The sequence below is a fragment of the Nicotiana tomentosiformis genome, chromosome 5 (assembly GCF_000390325.3).
Source record: "Nicotiana tomentosiformis chromosome 5, ASM39032v3, whole genome shotgun sequence".
NCBI classification, from domain to species: domain Eukaryota; kingdom Viridiplantae; phylum Streptophyta; class Magnoliopsida; order Solanales; family Solanaceae; genus Nicotiana; species Nicotiana tomentosiformis.
Window position 1 is genome coordinate 84,513,473 of NC_090816.1, and position 20,395 is coordinate 84,533,867.

Sequence of the window (20,395 nt, forward strand, 5' to 3'; positions counted from 1 at the left end):
CGTGATGTAGGGACTTCAGACCCCGGGGGTACTCCCAACCCAGCCAGTTGTAGTGGCTCAGGCCCAGGTGGGTCCCGTTATGACTGATGATGAGTAGAGGAGACTAGAGAGATTTGGGAGGCTCCAGCCTCCATTATTCAGTGGGGCTGAGTTAGAGGATGCCCAGGACTTCTTGGATAGGTGCAAGGGGATTCTTCACATGACGGGTATTCTGGAGACCAGTGGGGTCTCATTCACTACTTTTTAGTTTACTGGAGCTACCTTTAGATGGTGGGAGGGCTCTGAGAGGCATAGGCCAGTCGGTGTAGCACCACTTACATGGCATGAGTTCTCCATTCTCTTCTTGGATAGGTTTGTGCCATAGACCCACAGGGAGAAGCTACATAGGTAGTTCGAGAAGCTATATCAGGATGGCATGTCTGTGACCCAGTATGAGATGAGGTTTTCAGAGTTGGCTCGTCACGCAGTTTGGTTGGTTTCCACTGAGAGGGAGAGTATTAGGAGGTTTATTGATGGTCTCTACTATCAATACTGTTTTGTTATGACTTGGGAGAGTGTATCATGTGCTACGTTTGATGAGGTTGTTGATATTTCTCGGCGGCTAGATATGGTTCGTAGCCAGGAGTGGGAGGAGAGGGAGGCCAAGAAGCCTTGTGGTTCCGGTGGTTTCAGTGGTATTCCTTCTAGGGGACAGTCCTACCACAACAGGGGTCGTCCTTATAGGCCCGCTATGATGGCTTGTCCTGTTCATTGTGATGCATCATCTCGCCATGGTTTGTATAGTGCTAGACCGAGTCAGTCATCTCTCAATGCTCTCCCAGCTTAGAGTTCATCTCGTGCTCCTTCAGTTCAGGGTTCATCTATACCAGGTTACTCTGGTAGTTATTCCGATTCTCGGGGTCCTCCTCAGTATTTTCCACCATTTTTTGAGAGGGGATATTTCGAGTATGGAGAGTTGGGTCATGTGGAGAACTTTTGTCCCCGCCTTATGGGAGGTCCAATTCAGCAGAGGAGTCAGGCCATGACTTCAGCACCAGTTGCTTCACCACCCGCCTAGCCAATTCGGGGTGGGGCTCAGGTAGCTAGGGGTTGCCCAAGACGGGGAGGCTGATCAGGTGACGATCAAGCTCGATTCTATGCTATCCCTGCTAGGCCAGATGACGTTGCTTCAGTCACAGTGATCACAGGTATTGTCTTAGTATTCCACAGGGATGCTTCTGTATTATTTGACCATGGTTCCACTTATTCGTATGTATCATCGTATTTTGCTCGTTATCTGGATATTCCCCGTGGGTCCTTAGTTTCATCTGTCCATGTATCTATACTAGTGGGTGATACTATTGTCGTGGACCGTATATATTGATCATGTATAGTGACTATTGGGGGATAGGAGATTAGAGTTGATCTCTTGTTGCTTAGTATGGTTGATTTCGACGTGATCTTGGGTATGGATTGTTTGTCTCCATGTCATGCTATTCTGGATTGTCACGCTAAGATCGTGATACTGGCAATGTCGGGGTTGCCAAGGATAGAGTAGAGAGGTTCTCTAGATTATGTTTCCAGCATGATAATTTCTTATTTGAAGGCCCAACGGATGGTTGGGAAGGGGTGTCTATCTTATTTGGCCTTTGTGAGGGATGTTGATGCTGATACTCCTGCTATTGATTCTGTTCTGGTGGTGTGAGACTTTTCGGATGTGTTTCCTGTAGACCTGACAAGCATGCCGCCCGACAGGGATATTGACTTTAGTATTGAATTGGTGCCGGGCACTCAGCCCATTTCTATTCCTCCGTATCGAATGGCACCAGCTGAGTTGAAGGAATTGAAATAACAACTTCAGGAACTTCTTTATAAGGGGTTTATTAGGCCTAGTATGTCGTCTTGGGGTTCACCGATTCTGTTTTTAAAGAAGGATGGTACTATGCGGATGTGCATCGACTATAGGCAGTTGAACAAAGTTACAATCAATAACAACTATCATTTGCCGCGTATTGATGATCTATTTGACCAGCTTCAGGGAGCGAGGGTGTTCTCTAAGATTGATTTGAGTTCTGGATATTACCATTTGAAGATTCACGACTCGGATATTCTAAAGACGATATTCAGGACCCGTTATGGTCACTATGAGTTTCTTGTGATGTCTTTTGGGCTAACCAATGCCCCAGCCGCATTCATGCATCTGATGAATAGTGTATTTCAGCCTTATCTCGACTCGTTTGTCACAGTATTCATTGATGATATCCTGGTGTACTCACGTAGCCAGGAGGAGCATGCCCAACATTTGAGGATTGTACTACAACGGCTAAGGGAGGAGAAGCTTTATGCCAAGTTCTCCAAGTGTGAGTTTTGTCTTAGTTTGGTGGCGTTCATGGGGCACGTGGTGTCCAGTGAGGGGATTAAGGTGAATCCAAAGAAGATAGAGGCAGTTCAGAGTTGGCCCAGACCGTCCTCAGCTACAGAGATTCGGAGCCTTCTTGGCTTGACCGGTTATTATCGTCGTTTCCTTGAGGATTTCTCGTCTATTGCATCGCCTTTGACCAAATTGACCTAGAAGGGTTCTCCTTTCAGGTTGTCGGATCAGTGTGAGGAGAGCTTTCAGAAGCTCAAGACTACCTTGACCACAACTCTAATTCTAGTTTTGCATTCAGCGTCAAGCTCTTATACAATGTATTTTAATGCTTCTCGGATTGGTATTGGGTGTGTCTTGATGCAGGGGGTAGGGTAATTTATTATGCTTCGTGTCAATTGAAGCCTCATGAGAAGAACTACCTTGTTCATGATTTGGAGTTGGCTGCCATCGTTCATGCATTGAAGATTTGGAGGCACTATCTCTATGGTGTGTCTTGTGAGGTATTTACAGATCATCGGAGTTTCCAACACTTGTTCAAACAAAAAGATTTAAATTTGAGGCAACGGAGATGGTTGGAGCTGCTAAAGGACTATATATTACTATCCTGTATCATTCGGGGAAGGCCAATGTGTTTGCCGATGCCTTGAGTAGAAAGGCGGTGAGTATGGGTAGCCTTGCATTTATTTCTGTTGGTAAGAGACCGCTTGCAGTTGATGTTCAGGCCTTGGCCAACTAGTTCGTGAGGTTAGATATTTCGGAGCCCAGTCGGGTTCTAGCTTGTGTGGTTTCTCGGTCTTCCTTATATGATCGCATTAGAGAGCGCCAGTATGATGATCCTCATTTGCTTGTCCTTAAGGACACGGTTCAGCACGGTGATGCCAAGGATGTTACTATTGGGGATGATGGGGTGTTGAGGATGTAGGGTCGGATTTGTGTGCCTAATGTAGATGGGCTATGTGAGTTGATTCTTGAAGAGGCCCACATTTTGCGGTATTCCATTCATCTGGGTGCAGTGAAGATGTACAAGGACTTAAGGCAACACTATTGGTCGAGGAGGATGAAGAAGGATATAGTGAGGTTTGTAGCTCGGTGCCTAAACTATCATCAGGTGAAGTATGAACATCAGAGACCGAATGGATTACTTCAGAGGCTTGAGACTCTGGAGTGGAAATGGGAGTGTATCACCATGGATTTCGTAGTTGGACTCCCACGGGCTTCGGGGAAGCTTGATGCTATTTGGGTGATTGTGGATCGGTTGACCAAGTCTGCGCATTTCATTCCAGTTGGGACTACTTATTCTTCGGAGTGGTTGGCTGAGATCTACATCCGCGAGATTATTTGTCTTCACGGTATGTCGGTGTCCATCAATTCAGATCGGGGCTCACAATTTACATCGCAGTTTTGGAGAGTCGTGCAATGAGAGTTGGGCACACAGGTTGAGTTGAGTATAACATTTTACCCTCAGATGGACTGGCAGTCCGAGCGCACTATTCAGATATTGGAGGATATGCTACGTGCTTGTGTCATAGATTTCAGGGGTTCTTGGGATCAGTTTCTGCCGCTCGTAGAGTTTGCCTACAACAATAGCTACCAATCGAGCATTCAGATGGCTCCGTTTGAGGTTTTGTATAGGAGATGGTGTCGGTCTCTGATGGGATGGTTTGAACCGGTTAAGGCTAGGCTTTTGGGTACTGACTTGGTTCAGGATGCTTTGGACAAGTTAAATTGATGCAGGATTGGCTTCGCACGGCGCAGTCTAGACAGAAGAGTTACGCTGATCAGAAAGTTAGTGATGTTGCCTACACATTGGGGAGAAGGTACTGCTCAAGGTTTCACCCATGAAGGGTGTTATGAGGTTCGGAAGGAAGGGCAAGTTAAGCCCTCGGTATATTGGGCCGTTTGAGGTGCTTCAGAGGATTGGGTAGGTGCGCGATCGCGAAGGCTTGTTTGGGGCACCTGGGGATTTTACTCTATGCGTTTGCGAGCTTGAGTATTCGATCGTGTAGTTTGTCCAGGCATAACATCGCGAACGCGTGGGCGTAGTAGTGTTCGCGAAGAGGAAAGGAGGCAGGAACTGGGTCACGCGCGTTCCTCTATGCGAACGTGTGGGTGGTTGTGTGTTCGCGTAAGTCTGAGGTCCAGTGCATCGCGTTCACATGGAGGTTTCTGCATTCGTGTAAGGCTAATTCATGGGGCAGCATAGTTGTGCTTCACGAACGTGAAGAATTTTCCGCGATCGCGAAGCATTTTCCGCGATCGAGATAAAGGGCATCTGGGCAGAACTTAAATATTTCAAAAATGAGGGTTTGATCCTATTTCACAAATTTGATTTTGGGAGCTCGGTTGGGGCTGATTCTTGGAGAGATTTTCAAGGGAGTGATTGGGTAAGTAATTCTTACTTAGTTTTGGTTAAATTTCATGTTTTTATCTTTGATTTCATCATTTAATTAGTGATATGTGTTGAAAATTTGGGGGGAAATGGAAGAGACTCCTTAGGTCAAAGTTTGGGGATTTGATCAAAATTTTGGTATCGTATTTGAGTAATTTTGGTATGGGTGAACTCGTGGTTGAATGGCTATTCGGATTTTGTGACTTTTATCGGATTCCGAGATGTGGGCCCATGGGTTGACTTTTTGACTTTTGATTAAGAATTTAACATTTTCATATGGAATTGATTCCTATAGTTTGAGTTGATCATATCTAATTGTTTGTGGCTAGATTCGAGGCATTAAGAGGCCGTTTCGCGTGGCAAGGGCTTGTTGGAGTAGAGTTTTGCACAGTTTGAGGTAAGTAACACTTCTAAACTTGGTTCTGAGGGTATGAAACCCCGAATTACGTGTTATGTGATTAGTGTTGAGGTGTCGCACATGCTAGGTGACGAGCGTGTGGGCGTGAACCATAAGAATTGTGACTTGGTCAATTCCATGGAGCTGTATAGTTGAATAATCTTGTTGTTACCCGTATTTTCACAATGTGTTAGAGAAATTGAGCTACCAGTCATGTTAGAAATCCTGCTTAGGTTACGTGTTGGTACTGTAGGGACCCACAGAGGTCGTGTTACATGTTGAACTATTTGCTTAACTTGCCATTTTATACTCACTCATAGCTATTATTTGCATATCATATCTTAGTCTTCATTGTCCTTTATTGATACATCATATCATCATTGTTTGGGCTGATTATCATATTTCTTGTGAGCCCGAGAGACTGGAGAGATTAATGATTAAGTGAGGCTGAGGATCTATTGTGAGTGATATTCATGGGATCGGACTGCACGCCATAGCAGGCTTATTTGATTCATGCTAGGATTTGGCTTATTATAGCGCTTGGGCTAGATCGGCTCCTCCAGAGTCTACACATCCACAGTGGGCGCCGTTGCTAGCGATTTATTTGCATTTGGGCTGGATCTGCCTTGGTTTTATTTACATTTGGGCTGGATCTGCCATGTTCTGTGTTGAGTTTTATTGCAAAACCTGAAAGCATGTCTAAATTCTTATACTGTTACTTGTAGATTATGAATTTCTGATATATCACTATCATATTTTTCTGTATTATTAATGTTGTGTGTGGGATGTAACACTTCGACTCGTCACTACTTTCAGTCCACAGGTTAGATTTATTACTTATTGAGTTGGTTTTACTCACGCTATACCCTGCACCTCGTGTGCAGATCCAGGTGTTTCCGGTCACGGCGGTTGCTGATTCACAGAGTTCAGACATTCGAAGATTATTGAGGTAGCTGCTTTGGCGTCCGCAAGCCTTGACTCTCCTCTCCTATCTTTCAGTTTATTTATTCAGTTCTACTTTCTAGACACTGTACCAGACTATGTCGTTATATAGATGCTCATGTACTTAGTGACACCTTGGTTTGGGAAAACGAATGTATTGAGTTATAACATTCTATCCCATTTCATGCGATTTTGATTTATTTAAAACTATTTTAGTATATCTCAAATTTGGAAGTGTTGGAAATGTCTGAGTGGTTAGCTTGCCTAGTATCATGAAAGGTGTCATCACGACAGGTTACGTTTTGGGTCGTGATAATATACGTGGCTCCTAAATCATGAATCAAGTAGAAATAATGATACCCATGGGAAAAATTTCCTCTTAGAAGGATAGACAAGAGGTTTATCTCCACCCGGCAACCTTAAATCAAGCAAAAATTACCTAACCGTCGAAATTCAACTCCAAATGACCCAAATCTAGTAAAACATAACTCAATAATATCAAATAAAACCATAGGAAAAAAATCCCAAACAATAAAGATTCGATCTTTACACGAATCACCAAAAATCAATAAAAGTCAACCCCGTCCCACACAGTCAAAACTCGAGTCAAGGGGTATACCCCAAATACCCATAACTCCACAAGTCCAAATATGTGATTAGATTCTAAAACCGAGTCCAAATCGACTTTCAAATTCCCAAATTACGCCCTCTTAAGTTATAGACAAAACCCCCAAATTTTTCTTTAGAAATTCATGTTTTAGGTGTAAAATTCAATGGTGAATTAATATATAAAGTCAAATCCAAGTAGAAAATTATTAACCTCAAAGTAGTGATGAAAATCTCCTAAACAATCGTCTATTAACGAGCTCCAAAACTCAAAATAATAAAAAATAAACTAACCCTTCGAAATATATGAAACTGTCAGGGATTCCGCTTCTGTGGACAAAATGTCGCTTCTGCAATTTTGCTTCCGCGACCCAGCTCTTGCATCTTCGAGCTTCACTTATAAATCCACTCATTGCATCTGCGGAGAAAATGTCTCTTTTGTGGCTCCGCTGGCACGAAAACAAAATATGCTTCTGTGCTCCCTCTTGAGGCATCCAAACCTTGCGTATGCACAACAAACACCGCTTCTGCAAAGTCACAGGTGCAACCTAAACCTCGCTTCTGCAGCCTTGCACCTACGCAAAAGTATCGGAGGTGCGACACACTAGCACCAGAACTGCTAACCTTCACCAAAATGATTTAGAACCCATCTGAAACACACTAGAGCTCTCTGGTCCCCATCCAATCACACCAACAAGTTCCAATACCTTATCTGAACTTGTCTGAATGCTCAAAATACCACGACTAACATCAAAAATCAAGAATCGATGATCTGAACACATGTTAAGCAAACTTCAAAACAAACGTCAGATTCAAGCCTACTTAATCCAGATTATATCCAAGCTTTGTATACAAATCCCAAATGATAAGCGAAACCTATTACAACTTTTGAAACCAAAATTTAAATTCGATATCATCAAAGTCAACCCCCGATCCAACTTAAGAACTCTCTAAACCTCTAGGTTGCCAACTTTCAACAACTAGCGCCAAAACATCCTAGGAACTTCCAAATCTAAATTCAGATATACACACAAGTCCAAAAATACTACACAAACCTATTGGAACCCTCAAATCACCAATCTGAGGCTGTTTACACAAAATTCAAACCTTGATGAACTCTTACAACTTAAGCTTCCAAAATAAGACTAAGTGTCTCGAATCCATCTCAACCCTTTCCGTAACCAAACCAACTACCCCGAAAAGTCACAAAATAACAAGCACATATACTGGAAGCATCAAATAGGAAAATAGGGCTCAAATAAGCAAACCGGCCAACCGGATCATTACAAATATGATATATAAGTATACCAAGATGATATATATTTGTGCTAAATCATTCATGCAACTATATATGACTACACTATTGTTTTATAACATAAATGCATAAAAATTAAACATATTCATATACTAAAATATTTGAAAATAGAATCCAATTAAATACAGTTAAACAACAAAAAAGGTTCTTCATTGCCATATGATACCAATATTATATATAAGTATATCAACAGGATTTGCAGTTTCACTTGATTATTTTCGCAATAATATATGAGTATACTACTGATGTATACGCATAGAGAAAGCATCAAAATTATACCAAAATATTGAAATAGCACAAACTAATTTTCATAATTACATGCTTGAGGATACAACACCAATACCAGCACCAATTTTTCTCTTCTTCTTCTTCTCCAAAGAACCATCACTACAATCTTCATCGTCATCCGCTAGAACTAGTTCAGAACCTATTTTAGGCAGTGATTCACGAGGAGATCCTTTTAATGAAAAATCATTGATGATCTTTGTTTTTTAATTGCCTTTCACATTTGCATCACCTGCTACAGTTGGTTTAAAATTTATTTTAGAAACTGATTCACGGGGAGTCCCCTCTAGTGGAGAATCATTGATGATTTTTGCTTTTTCCTTATTGTTCATATTTCCATCGCCCACTATAACAATTTTAGAATCTATCATAGGCACTGATTCACATGGGTTTCCCTCTAACTTAAAATCCATACCTAAAGATTCTATATTTTACTTTTATGTTTTTTATGGCACTCCAACTCAATTTAGGACTACCCACTGATTGAGAATCATCAACAAAGAAAAAATAGGTCCTGACATAACAAATGCAATTGATTCGTACTTCCTTAGTCTGAAAAAGAATTATCTACAATATTGCAGTTATATTTACGATGACCCTACCATCTATTTCTAACAGTATGTGTAAAGACCCGGCCGGTCGTTTTGAGCATTACAGCCTTATTCCACCATTTACTGCTTCGTTTGTACTTTATAGTTATTGTGTGACTTATCGGCTTAGTTAGTTCGGGTCCGGAGAGAATTTAGAGTGAAATGAGATACTTAGTCTCTTAAATGGAAAGCTTAAGCTAGAAAAGTCGACCGGATATTGATCTATGTGTAAACGATTTCGGATTCAAATTATGATAATTTCAGTAGCTCCGTATGGTAATTTTGGACTTAGGAGCGTGTCCGAAAAATTATTTGGAGGTCTGTAGTGGAATTAGGCTTGAAATGGCGAAAGTTGAATTTTTGGAAAGTTTGACCGGGGGTGACTTTTTGATATTGGGGTCAAAAACCAATTCTGGAAATTGGAATAGCTTTTTTATGTTATTTATGACTTGTGTGCAAAATTTGAAGTCATTCCGGATTGATTTGATGTGCTTCGGCACAAGATGTACGATTTAGAAATTTCAAAGTTCATTAGACTTGAATCTGGGTGCAAATTGTGTTTTTGATGTTATTTGATGTGATTTGAGGCTTTGACTATGTTCGTATGATATTTTAAGACTTGTTGGTGTATTTGGTTGAGGTCCCGGGGGCCTCGGGTGAGTTTCGAATAGTTAACGGATTAATTTTTAGACTTGGAGTGTTGCTGGAAATTTTCTGATATCTGTATCTGGTTTCCTTCTATGTGATCTCGTGAGAAGATCTACGATTGCGTAAGGTTAATTGGGGGTTGTTGAATTTTATTCTATGCGATCACGTAGCTCTAAGATTTTGTGATTTGTGAACGTGTGGCTAAGGCCGCGTTCGCGTAGAGAAAATGGAGCAGAAGTGGAGGTCACGGGTTTGTGCTTCGCGATCGCGTGGACGAGTCCACGATCGCGTAGGTTTGTGCATCAGTGGTCCGTGTTCGCGTGGATTTAACCGCGTCCGCGAAGGCCAAATTTGGGGGCATTTTCTTTTGTGCTTCGCGATCGCGTGAACTAATCCGCGATCGCATAGGGTCAATTTTTGACAGAGGAAATGTGTGCTTCGCGATCGCGGGACTTGGTCCGCGATCGCATACAAAAGATGACTGGGCAGAGAGTTTAAATTCTGAAAATGGGATTTTTATCGATTTGTAGCTCGGGAAGAGGCGATATTTGGGAGATTCAAGGAAAATAACAGGGTAAGTGTTCTTAACTCAATATTGGTCAAATTACCCGAATCCATGGTTATTTTTAACATTTAATTGGTGAATTAAGTTGGAAAATTGTGAAAACCCTCTTGGTTTAATTTGAAGATTTGAGGGTCGAGTTGATATCGGAATTTGGTGAAATCTGTATGGTTGGACTCGTGGTTGGATGTGTGTTCATATTTTGTAACTTTTGTCGGGTTCCGAGATGTGGGCCCCTGGGCAATTTTTGAGTTAATTTCGGATTTTTATTGGAAAATTAGTATTTCCTTATGGAACTAATTACAATAATTTGTATTGACTGAATCGAACTAATTGTGGCTAGATACGAGGCTTTCAGAGACCAATTCTCATAGCAAAGGCATTAGAGAATAAAGAATTACACGATTTGAGGTAAGTAACTCTTCTAATCTTGGAGCTGAGGGTATGAACCCTGAATATACGTATTATGTGAATTGTTTGAAGATGATGCACATGCTAGGTGACGGGCGTGCGGGCGTACACCATAGAAATTGTGACGTAATTGTTTCCGTGGAATTTTGTAGTCAAATAATCTTGGCATTTTCTATGCAGTTTTATATGTTGAAGAAATTTAGCCGAGAATCATATTAAAAATCATATTGAGGCTATGTGCTAATATTATTGGGACCCACACAGGTCATATTGCTGTGAATTATTTGTTTTAAATTGAAAATTTATGCTCAGTCATATTCATTTCATTGCATATCATATCTCAGTCTCTATTGTTATTTATTAATACATCATATCATCATTTTCAGGCAATTTTCATCAAATTGTGAGCCCCTGAGAGAGAGAGACTGGAGAGATTGATGAGTGAGGGAGGCCAATGGCTTGAATGTGAGGATATTTTTAGGATCGGGCTACACGCCGCAGTAGGCCATGTTGGCTTATATATATATATATATATATATATATATATATATATATATATATATATATATATATATATATATATATTATTATTATTATTATATGGATCGGGGCTGCTCGCCTGCAGCAGGCTTTATTAGCTTTATATAGCACGTGAGTTGTCTGTGCAGCACGTGAGTTGTCCGTGCAGTTTATAGCGCTTGGGATGAAAGAACCCCTCCGGAGTCTGCACACATCCCGAGTGAGCGCGGTTGATATTATTGCGGGATGGATCTTCCCTGGACATGGATCTTGTCCGAAGTATTATATACCTGGAGATGGATCTTCTCCATGGGCTGGATTGGCCCTACTCAGTACTGAGTGACTGATGATCAGTTGATATGTATATTCCGGGAGGGATCTTCCCTGGGCCAGATTGGCCATATACAGTACCGAGTGATTGAGCATGATAAGTGGAATGTGTGAGAATACGAGATTGAGTACTTTGAAAGTGTGAGTACTTGAGTTCATCTCTGAGATACATTGCATTGACATGCACACATGATATACAGGCATAGAGATGTATTTTCCTCAGGTTGTACGGTATCACATCATTCATGATTTCTCACACATGTTGACAGATGGGCATAGTGATGCATTTGTTTTACACTGGTTATCTGGAAAGAAAATGAGACTTTTTATTATCATTTAAAAGGATTTTGGAAAAATTACTGTTTTCAAACTTACTCATATTTTTGGCAACTTCGGTAAACGATTTGGGTTTTGTCTGATGTACTTGAAAGGCAAAACTATTTTCAGAAATCATGATTTTGCTGAGCATTTTTATCTTTGAGTTACTTCTTGTGTTATTTGCTTTACATTGTTATGGACTGTTGTTGGCTATTGGTGTGGACCTGACCTTGGTACAAGCTCGTCACTACTTTCAACCTAATGTTAGTTTTGTTACTTATTGAATATATGGGGTTGGTTGTACTCATACTACACTTCTGCACCATGCGTGCAGATATTGGTTGTTGATGTTGTTGTGTTCGTTGGGAGCTGGATCTGAAGATGTACCCGCGTTCCGATTGTAGCTGCCTCTTGTTCATTGTAGCCTTAGATTCATAAAACTCTGTTTATGTACTTTTCAAACAGATGATGTATTACTTCATACCAGCTTTGTATACTCTATTCTTAGAAGCTCATAATTGTACTACCAATTCTTGGGGAATGTATAACATTAATATTTTTCTTTACTTAAATTGCTTTAATAATTGTTATTGGAATTAGATAGTTGATAATTGGCTTACCTAATGGGTTAGATTAGGTGCCATCACGACTAGTTGGATTTTGGGTCGTGACAAGTTGGTATCAGAGCTCTAGGTTCATAGGTTCTACAAGTCATGAGCAAGTATCTAGTAGAGTCTTGCGGATCGGTATGATGACGTTCATACTTATCTTCGAGAGGCTACATGGCATTTAGGATATATACTTCCCATCTTTCTTTCCTTATCATGCGAAATTGATTTAGCTTTAAATGTAACTCTTTGAATTCCTTCCACGCATTCATGTGTGCATGTGAGAGCTTGGTATTAGTTGTGCATCATCGGCTTGTGATTCTATGAACGAGGTTTGAGATGTGTATTGTGTGTCTTGGTGATGGGCCAGTCTGAAGGACTTGAGGCTATAGTTAGTCCGTAGCTTAAGCTCGGTAGCTTCAGTGGTAACTTGTGCATTTGGACTCATATGTCCGGTAATGTCCCTATGAGTGGAATTTGTGGCTCGATGAGTGGTGAAATAGCTATGTGGTGAGTATGATGTGATAGCGAGATGTGTTCGGATTGTTCGAATGTGACGAGAAGTGTTTCCTTGAAATGTAAAGGAAAGGCCATTGGGTGCTTGATTGTTTTTTTGATGTGACGTACAATCTCGAGTATAAATATTTTGACGGATCTTTCACACTGTTAAATTTTTGGGACAAATTAAATTCTCATGTCTGGTTAATGAGTTTGGACTCAGAAAGATTAAGTGATTTCATAGTAATTGTAACTGCGAAAGGGTATAACAAGATACTAATTTAAGGTTAAGCATGTGGGTTATCTCCTATAGAGTAATCTACGTAGGTGTGTTCCTTATAATGTGAATGGGGAGTTTCTTTTCTGCCAGCGGGGCGTATGTGTTGGGATTTGAATTTGAATCTGGTTGAGAAAGTTGACGTGAGCGTTAAGAGAATGAATTGCGAGCTTAACATACGATTGAGGTATTTTTATGGTTGGCATTATGTGAGCTTGAGAAGAATTTTCATTATTCAGATTGCAGTATTATGGCAGTAATAAAGTATGGGTATTGAGAATTATGGAATGTTTTAATTTATGGCTTTGAGCCAAGTGGGGGAGCGTGCTATTGACAATTTGATTTCATAGTTATGTGTTAAATATTAATTTTGGTCTGAGGCATACTTTTGGATTAGTTATGACTTGCAGAGGTTGAGTTCGAGAATGACTCGAGTAAGGAAATTTCTGGATACAGGGTTATGGCACTTTAGGAGTATATGAAAATCCTGGGAATCATAAAATAATTGAGTGGTTATTTGCGAAGGATGTAGTGTACACAGAGTATGAATCTGATAGGTGGTATTAAGGCAGGGTTACTTCTGTGGGTGTTGTTGTGTTAGTGGAGGCGCATGTCTTTCAGCCCATTTGGGGTGGTGCAATTTAGATTTGAGCAAAGTGGAAGACTCTCGAGAATAGTTCTAATGGATTCAAGATTTATATGTAGCGATTGGGAATTTTCAAGATGTGTATATGGCTAGAAACTGAGAGTTACATTGGATGGTGTCGAGACTTGTGGCATTTTTATACCATTGTGGATTATGCATTTCAGCATCAAAAAGGTGAAGGAAACAGTTTCAGGTTCACATAAGGTCTCTTTAGAGTGGGGGTCGCGGTTGTGGTGTTTTAGGGTGCTTAAGAGGGAAGTCAGCAGCTTATGGGCCTTAGGGCGTTGTGGTTTTATACTAGGGTCTCTTGTGTGGTGAATTATGGTTAAGGATCGTGGTGTTCCAGCAAGGAGAAGTATCAATTTGAAGGCAATTTGGAAGGAACTTGGAGAAATAGGACAACGTGGTAGTAGGTTGGATCAACACAGTAATGGATATAATCGGTTCTTTAGGTACCTATAATGTGGCTAGTCTCCACAGGTGTTTCGTGGCTATGCTCTTAGGTTTTGGTGACCTGCTTGACTTGGTTGAGTTAGAGAGATTCAGTTCTGATGGCTTGATTATGTGCAAATAGATTCCAAAGTATTCTTGATGGTTTCTACAATGGTTTGAACCGGATATTTTCTACCGGTGTGGGGAACATGTTGTGTATTGTGATTTCCTCCTTGAAGGAAGCAAGTGGAAGGATTCTAATTGATCGGGTATGTAATTTGCTGGCGACTCAGAGTGTTAACAGGGTTCTTATGTTTTCATGTAATGGCCTAATAGAGGCGGCGCGTGGAGTGAGACTGAGATTTGCATGTGTAAGTATACGATTCAGTTTCAAAAGGGAGTAATGAGTTTACGGAGAGCAAACAATTTCTAGTATTGGCCCTTGTGGTATTACCCGAGCAGAGTGTACATTTCAGAAGGCGCACTATGTTTTGAATTATAGATATTTCATAGGTATTGTGGCACTCTCCTGGTTGATCGACTGTTGGTTTTAAGATGTTGCTATGTGGCACGAAAGAATGGGAGAACTATTCCTCGTGGGATGATTGCGTATGAGAGATAGTGTTAGATATTTGGGCGGTAGAGATGGGATCAGAAATGGTGATTCGTGTGTTCTATGGATTTGGAGACGGGGAGTTCTCAGGAACAAATTGTTTCATGGTTGTGGACTGTGAAGTCGTGGCCGAAGCTAGCCAGAAGATAGTATGTATTATGACTCAGTTATTGTGGATTTTTGGAGAGTTATTTATCTATTTGTTGGTGACCAGAGTTGATTTGGGAGTCCATTGGTAGGCCTAATTGTGATGTGTATTCTACATCGAGTCGGATTGGTTGGCTCCATATTGCTATTGTTAAGGAATGTGCCATTCGGTTGATGTTGAGCTTATTCATGTTCGAAAATGATATGTGAGTTACTCTTCTATGCTACGAGGAGTTTTGATTCATTGGTTATATGCAGACATGGTGCGGTTCTATTGGGGGCCTTATAGAGGAATTTGAGCGAGATGAGTATTTGAGTACATTTGAATTGTTGTGTATTGGTGCACGGATGGCACGGTTTGTGGCTCTGGGTGGTATTGGTGTGACATGTCAGTAGAGTAGCTGGTATTTGATAAGATAAGGTCATTGGACCTAGAATGGGTACTATCAAGTTCGATTACGATATGTTCGGGAGGATAATATTGAAAGTCGTCTTAGAAAGTGATTTTGGTTATGGTTGCGGCGAGAAAGCTCCATGCCTTGTTGATCTGATAAGGGGTTACGAGATTCTGCGTGTTTCTTTTATTATCAACAGTCTACGAAGGTTTTGGAATGAGGTTTGGCTTGATATGGGGTTTAATACTCGTACCGGGTTAGTTGGAGTAGTTACTGTGATCGAGAATGGTGCTGCGAGCATGCGAGTTCTGTAGTATGTTCTGTGATTATATCTGGGGTTATAGTTATGACTCGATGTAGCTTGTTCAGACTTATACAGTGTGTAGATGTGAGATTCGTGTCTTGAAAAGAAATCCTGAAGTTTGGGAATTGAATTCCAAGGTTATTGCGCTAAGGTTAAATTAAGGATTTTTAGTTGTATTGTGTTGTCAGGCCTATGTGGAATAGGGTGACATGGGATCACCCCCGAGTACGTGCATGGTAATGTGGAATAGTGATTTGATGGCTTGGAAACAACTCTTGGCACGTTTGAGGACGAACGTATGATTAAGTAGGGGAGAATGTAATGACTCGGTCGGTCATTTTGAGCATTACAGCCTCATTCCCCCGTTTACTGCTCTGTTTGTGCTTTATAGCTGTTGTATGACTTATCGGGTGAGTTAGTTCGGGTCCGGAGAGAATGTAGAGTGAAATGAGACACTTAGTCTCTTAAATGGAAATCTTAAGTTGGAAAAGTCGACCGGATGTTGATCTATGTGTAAATGACCTCGGATTCAAATTCTGAAAACTCTAGTAGCTCTGTATGGTGATTTTGGACTTAGGAGCGTGTCCGGAAAATTATTTGGAGGTCCGTAGTGGAATTAGGTTTGAAATGGCGAAAGTTGAATTTTTTGGGAAGTTTGACCGGATGGTTGACTTTTTTTATATCGGGGTCAAAAACCGATTCTGGAAATTGAAATAGCTTTGTTATGTCATTTATGACTTGTGTGCAAAATTTGAAGTCATTCCGGATTGATTTGATATGTTTCGGCACAAGATGTACGATTTAGAAATTTCAAAGTTTATTAGGCTTGAATCCGGGTGCAAATTGTATTTTTGATGTTATTTGATGTGATTTGAGGCTTCGACTAATTTTGTATGATGTTTTAAGACTTGTTGGTATATTTGGATGAGGTCCCGGGGGCCTCGGGTGAGTTTCAAATGGTTAACGGATCAATTTTTAGACTTGGAGTGTTGCTGGAAATTTTCTGATATCTGTATCTGGTTTCCTTCTACGCGATCACGTGAGAAGGTTTGCGATCGCGTAGGGTTAATTGGGGGCTGTTGAGTTTTGTTCTATGCGATTGCGTAGCTCTGGGATTTTATGATTTGAGAACGCGTGGCTAAGGCCGCGTTCGCGTAGAGGAAATGGAGCAGAAGTGGAGGTCACGCGTTTGTGCTTCGTGATCGCGTGGATGAGTCCGCGATCGCGTAGGTTTGTCCATCAGTGGTCCGCGTTCGCGAAGGCCAAATTTGGGGGTAGTTTCTTTTGTGCTTCGCGATCACGTGAACTAATCCGCGATCGCATAGGGTCAATCTTTGGCAGTGGAAATGTGTGCTTCGCGATCACGAAACTTGGTCCGCAATAGCAGACAAGAGATGACTGGGCATAGAGTTTAAGTTATGAAAATAGATTTTTTACCAATTTGGAGCTCGGGAAGAGGCGATGTTTGGGAGATTTTCAAGGAAAATAACGGGGTAAGTGTTCTTAACTCAATATTGGTCAAATTACCCGAATCCATTGTTGTTTTTAACATTTAATTGGTGAATTAAGTTGGAAAATTGTGAAAACCCTCTTAGTTTAATTTGAAGATTTGAGGGTCGAGTTGATGTTAGAATTTGGTGAAATTTGTATGGTTGGACTCGTCGTTGGATGGGTGTTCATATTTTGTAACTTTTGTCGGGTTCCGAGACGTGGGCCCCACGTGCGATATTTGAGTTAATTTTGGATTTTTATTGAAAAATTAGTATTTTCTTATGGAATTAATTACAATAATTTGTATTGACTGAATCGAATTAATTGTGGCTAGATACGAGGCTTTCGAAGACCAATTCTCGTAGCAAAGGCATTGGAGAATAAAGAATTACACGATTTGAGGTAATTAACTCTTCTAATCTTAAATAGAAAATCATTGTTGTCAAGAGGAAAAAGAATTATAAAAAAGAAGTGTTTACCCTAAAAATGGATAACAATTAAATTTGTTTGTGGTTTTAAGGATACGTGGATTAATTCGATACAAACGATAAACTGTTTAAGATTAAATGAATAAAGGAGGTAATAAATTATCAAACCATTTGAGGAGGGTGATTCCGAACTTCAACAGTCTTAATTAAATATCCGTCCTCGATCCCAGACTCACAATGACCAAGCACTGATGAACAAGAACTAGAACTTTGAATAACAGAGAAAATAATAGTATATTACCTTGATAAACGTGTTATAGTGTCCCCAATGAAAAATCATACCCCCCTTTATATAGTAGGAGAGTTTTACCCTAAGTGCAATTCTATAAAAGGTAAAAAAACTTCTGTTTAACCAATCACTGGTTCTGTGCCGATACGTGTCGTGATCCTCGCTGTGATATCCGGCTTGTCACAGATATCACAGCCTTTTGTTGCCCGTGCTCGATTACCTGGTAGTGTTCTCCGAGACCTCTGACATTCGAACTGAACTCGAGGTCATGGCCCCAATACTCTCGAGGTCGGGCGCTTTGCCCGAACCCCGATTGAGGGGCTCCTGGTCTCGATTCTGGTTCCCTGTCATTGCGCCTCTTTCTCTATTTGCTACATTAGAAGACGAGGCATCTCATGGGCTCGATTTTACCCGCATACAAATAGTCTCCTCATTTCTTAAAAGTAAGTTTACGAAAACGACGAGAAACAACATGAGCACCTCGATTCCTTCCCCAACACACTGTAGCAGAAATGACAAAAGATTCAAAATGTCCCGTCAGATGTGTCATAATAACTTTAAGCGCGTGTCAGCCATCGGCAGACCGTCCTTGGATACGAAACGTCGCGAAGCCTCTATAAATACTCCTCTCTTTCGTTCATTTTTTACTTTTTGACCAAGCTTCTACCCTCGTATCTTCGGGAAATCACTGCCTATCTTCCAACCTTAACATTTTTACCTCCGTTCTTTAAGAATTTTTAGCAAATTGCATGTTTTTGTTTATCTTTTATCCAAACTAGCACGTTTGATTTTCTCAGCAAGCTTTTATCCTTCATCTCCTAATCTTCCTTTTCACTTATTCTAACTTAGGTAACAATGGCAAGGACTTCTAAGATTGTTCCTCAAAAAGTTGTTACTTCCTCTTCAAGGCCGATCGCCGAAGCCGAGGAGAGCACTCCCGATATGGTTGACCTTGAGAGGTTCGCTCAGGAGCGGCTACCGATGAATCGACAGCCAAACCTCCCTTGAAAATGTTTGTCCCCGGGGGGTGTTCAGTCGCTGATGACTTTAAGGTCGAAAAACCTTCATCGGTGCAAAGCCAATGCGAGGCGGTATCCCTATACATTTGCTCCATCACCGAGGTCGTCCTTCTTGCAGTTCACAAGGACAGTGACTGGGCGGATAAGGACATAGTAATCCCCGGGCTCGATGACGACTTTACTACCCATGTGGAGGGGTATCTGAGTGTTTACACTTAGCCTTTCACACTGGGCCCGGTGGACCCGGTTGCTTTGGATTTCTATAGGAGGTATGAAGTGTGCCTCGGCCAGATCCACCCATCGCTGTGGAGGATCGCAATCCTTCTACGATTTTTCGTGAATAAAATTGACTACTGCTTATTTACCGTCGATCATATGCTCCGCCTGTACAGTCCCTAAATCTTTTGGGGGACTGATAAAGCTCGTACGATGGGCCAGTAAAGCCCCATTTTCGAGCATCGACGAGGACCGAGATCGGGGTTGGCAGGGATGCTTTGTCCGAGTGAGGACTGCCATCCTGATACCTACCGAATTTAGGCCATTCCCCGAGAAGTAGAATGCAGCACATAAGTATCCTTTTGTTTTAGATGTCAATTTTACGTTTTACCTCCCTTTTTCTCATCGGTATTTGCTGTGGTGCAGCCCTTGCTCGAGTCCCAAATGCCATTTCTCGGCTCAAGGAGTGGATCGAGGGCATTTGTTCGCAGACACCTTATGTCGAGCACTCGTGGCGTAAGCTCTCGAAGGGCTGCTAGGAGGCCCGTTCTCACGATAAGACTTCCATTCCTGAATAAGTAGCACTAGGCTTTCTTTTTCAGCACTATGTTCTCATTACTTCTCTTCTCTTTTTGCAGGCTTGCCTAAGACCATTTAGCTTAGGCCCTTAGTAGTGGGCGAAGACCTGCCCGCTGATCCTTCTGCTTCGGGGCAGCCCGGGGTCGTAACAGGAGAGAAGAAAAAAAGGAGGGCTCCGAGTTCCCCGAGCTCGGAGAAAAAGAAACCAAGGACAAGGTTGACTCGTAAGCCAATGGAAAGTTCCAGCTCTCAAGTTATTGACTCAGACTCACTTTACCGGCTCAGGGAAAAGCCTAGGAGGACGATCATTTCATGGCTTGTGAGTCGTTCGTCCCTGAGGAGCGGGTGGCAACTGAAGGGGAAACAACGGAGACTAATCCCCCTTAGGTTCAGGAGGCTGGTGCAGAAGTGAGGGCCGAGACTTCTCGAGACGCCAGCTCCGCCCCACCCGGTGTTATAGAAATTTCGGGGTCACCTTCGTTTACAGAGTCCATGTTCGATGAAGCCCGAGCGACGAAGGAGCGATCCAACGAAGGGGCTCATGGTGTAGATGATCCTCTCTGTTGCTTTTTTATGGTGTGGACTCAAACACTCTAGAAGACTTCTTCGGGTTGGGCGATTTAGAGGTGCCGAGGAAAAGCTTATCCTCGGAGGTCGGTGGGTGGAACTCGAGCCCAAAGCTAATCAACCGGTTCCCCGCCCCGAGCATGAATCCCGGCCAGAAGCGGTCAGTTATCATCACAATCCCGGAGGATGCCCAGGTTCTTTCCGCCCCTGTCGGAATAGCTAGC

At 41.7% G+C, this 20,395-nt stretch overlaps 1 protein-coding gene across 1 annotated transcript; it reads left to right on the forward strand.

Moving 5' to 3' along the window:
• Positions 1-415: 415 nt before the first annotated feature.
• LOC138892700 (uncharacterized) lies at positions 416-826 on the forward strand. The gene has a single exon (XM_070176436.1). The coding sequence runs from the start codon at positions 416-418 to the stop codon at positions 824-826; it is 411 nt and encodes a 136-aa protein (XP_070032537.1).
• The last annotated feature ends 19,569 nt before the right edge of the window (positions 827-20,395 follow it).

Coding starts and splice junctions, on each gene's coding strand:
- LOC138892700 (XM_070176436.1), top strand. CDS start 416: ATGTCTGTGACCCAGTATGAGATGAGGTTTTCAGAGTTGGCTCGTCAC.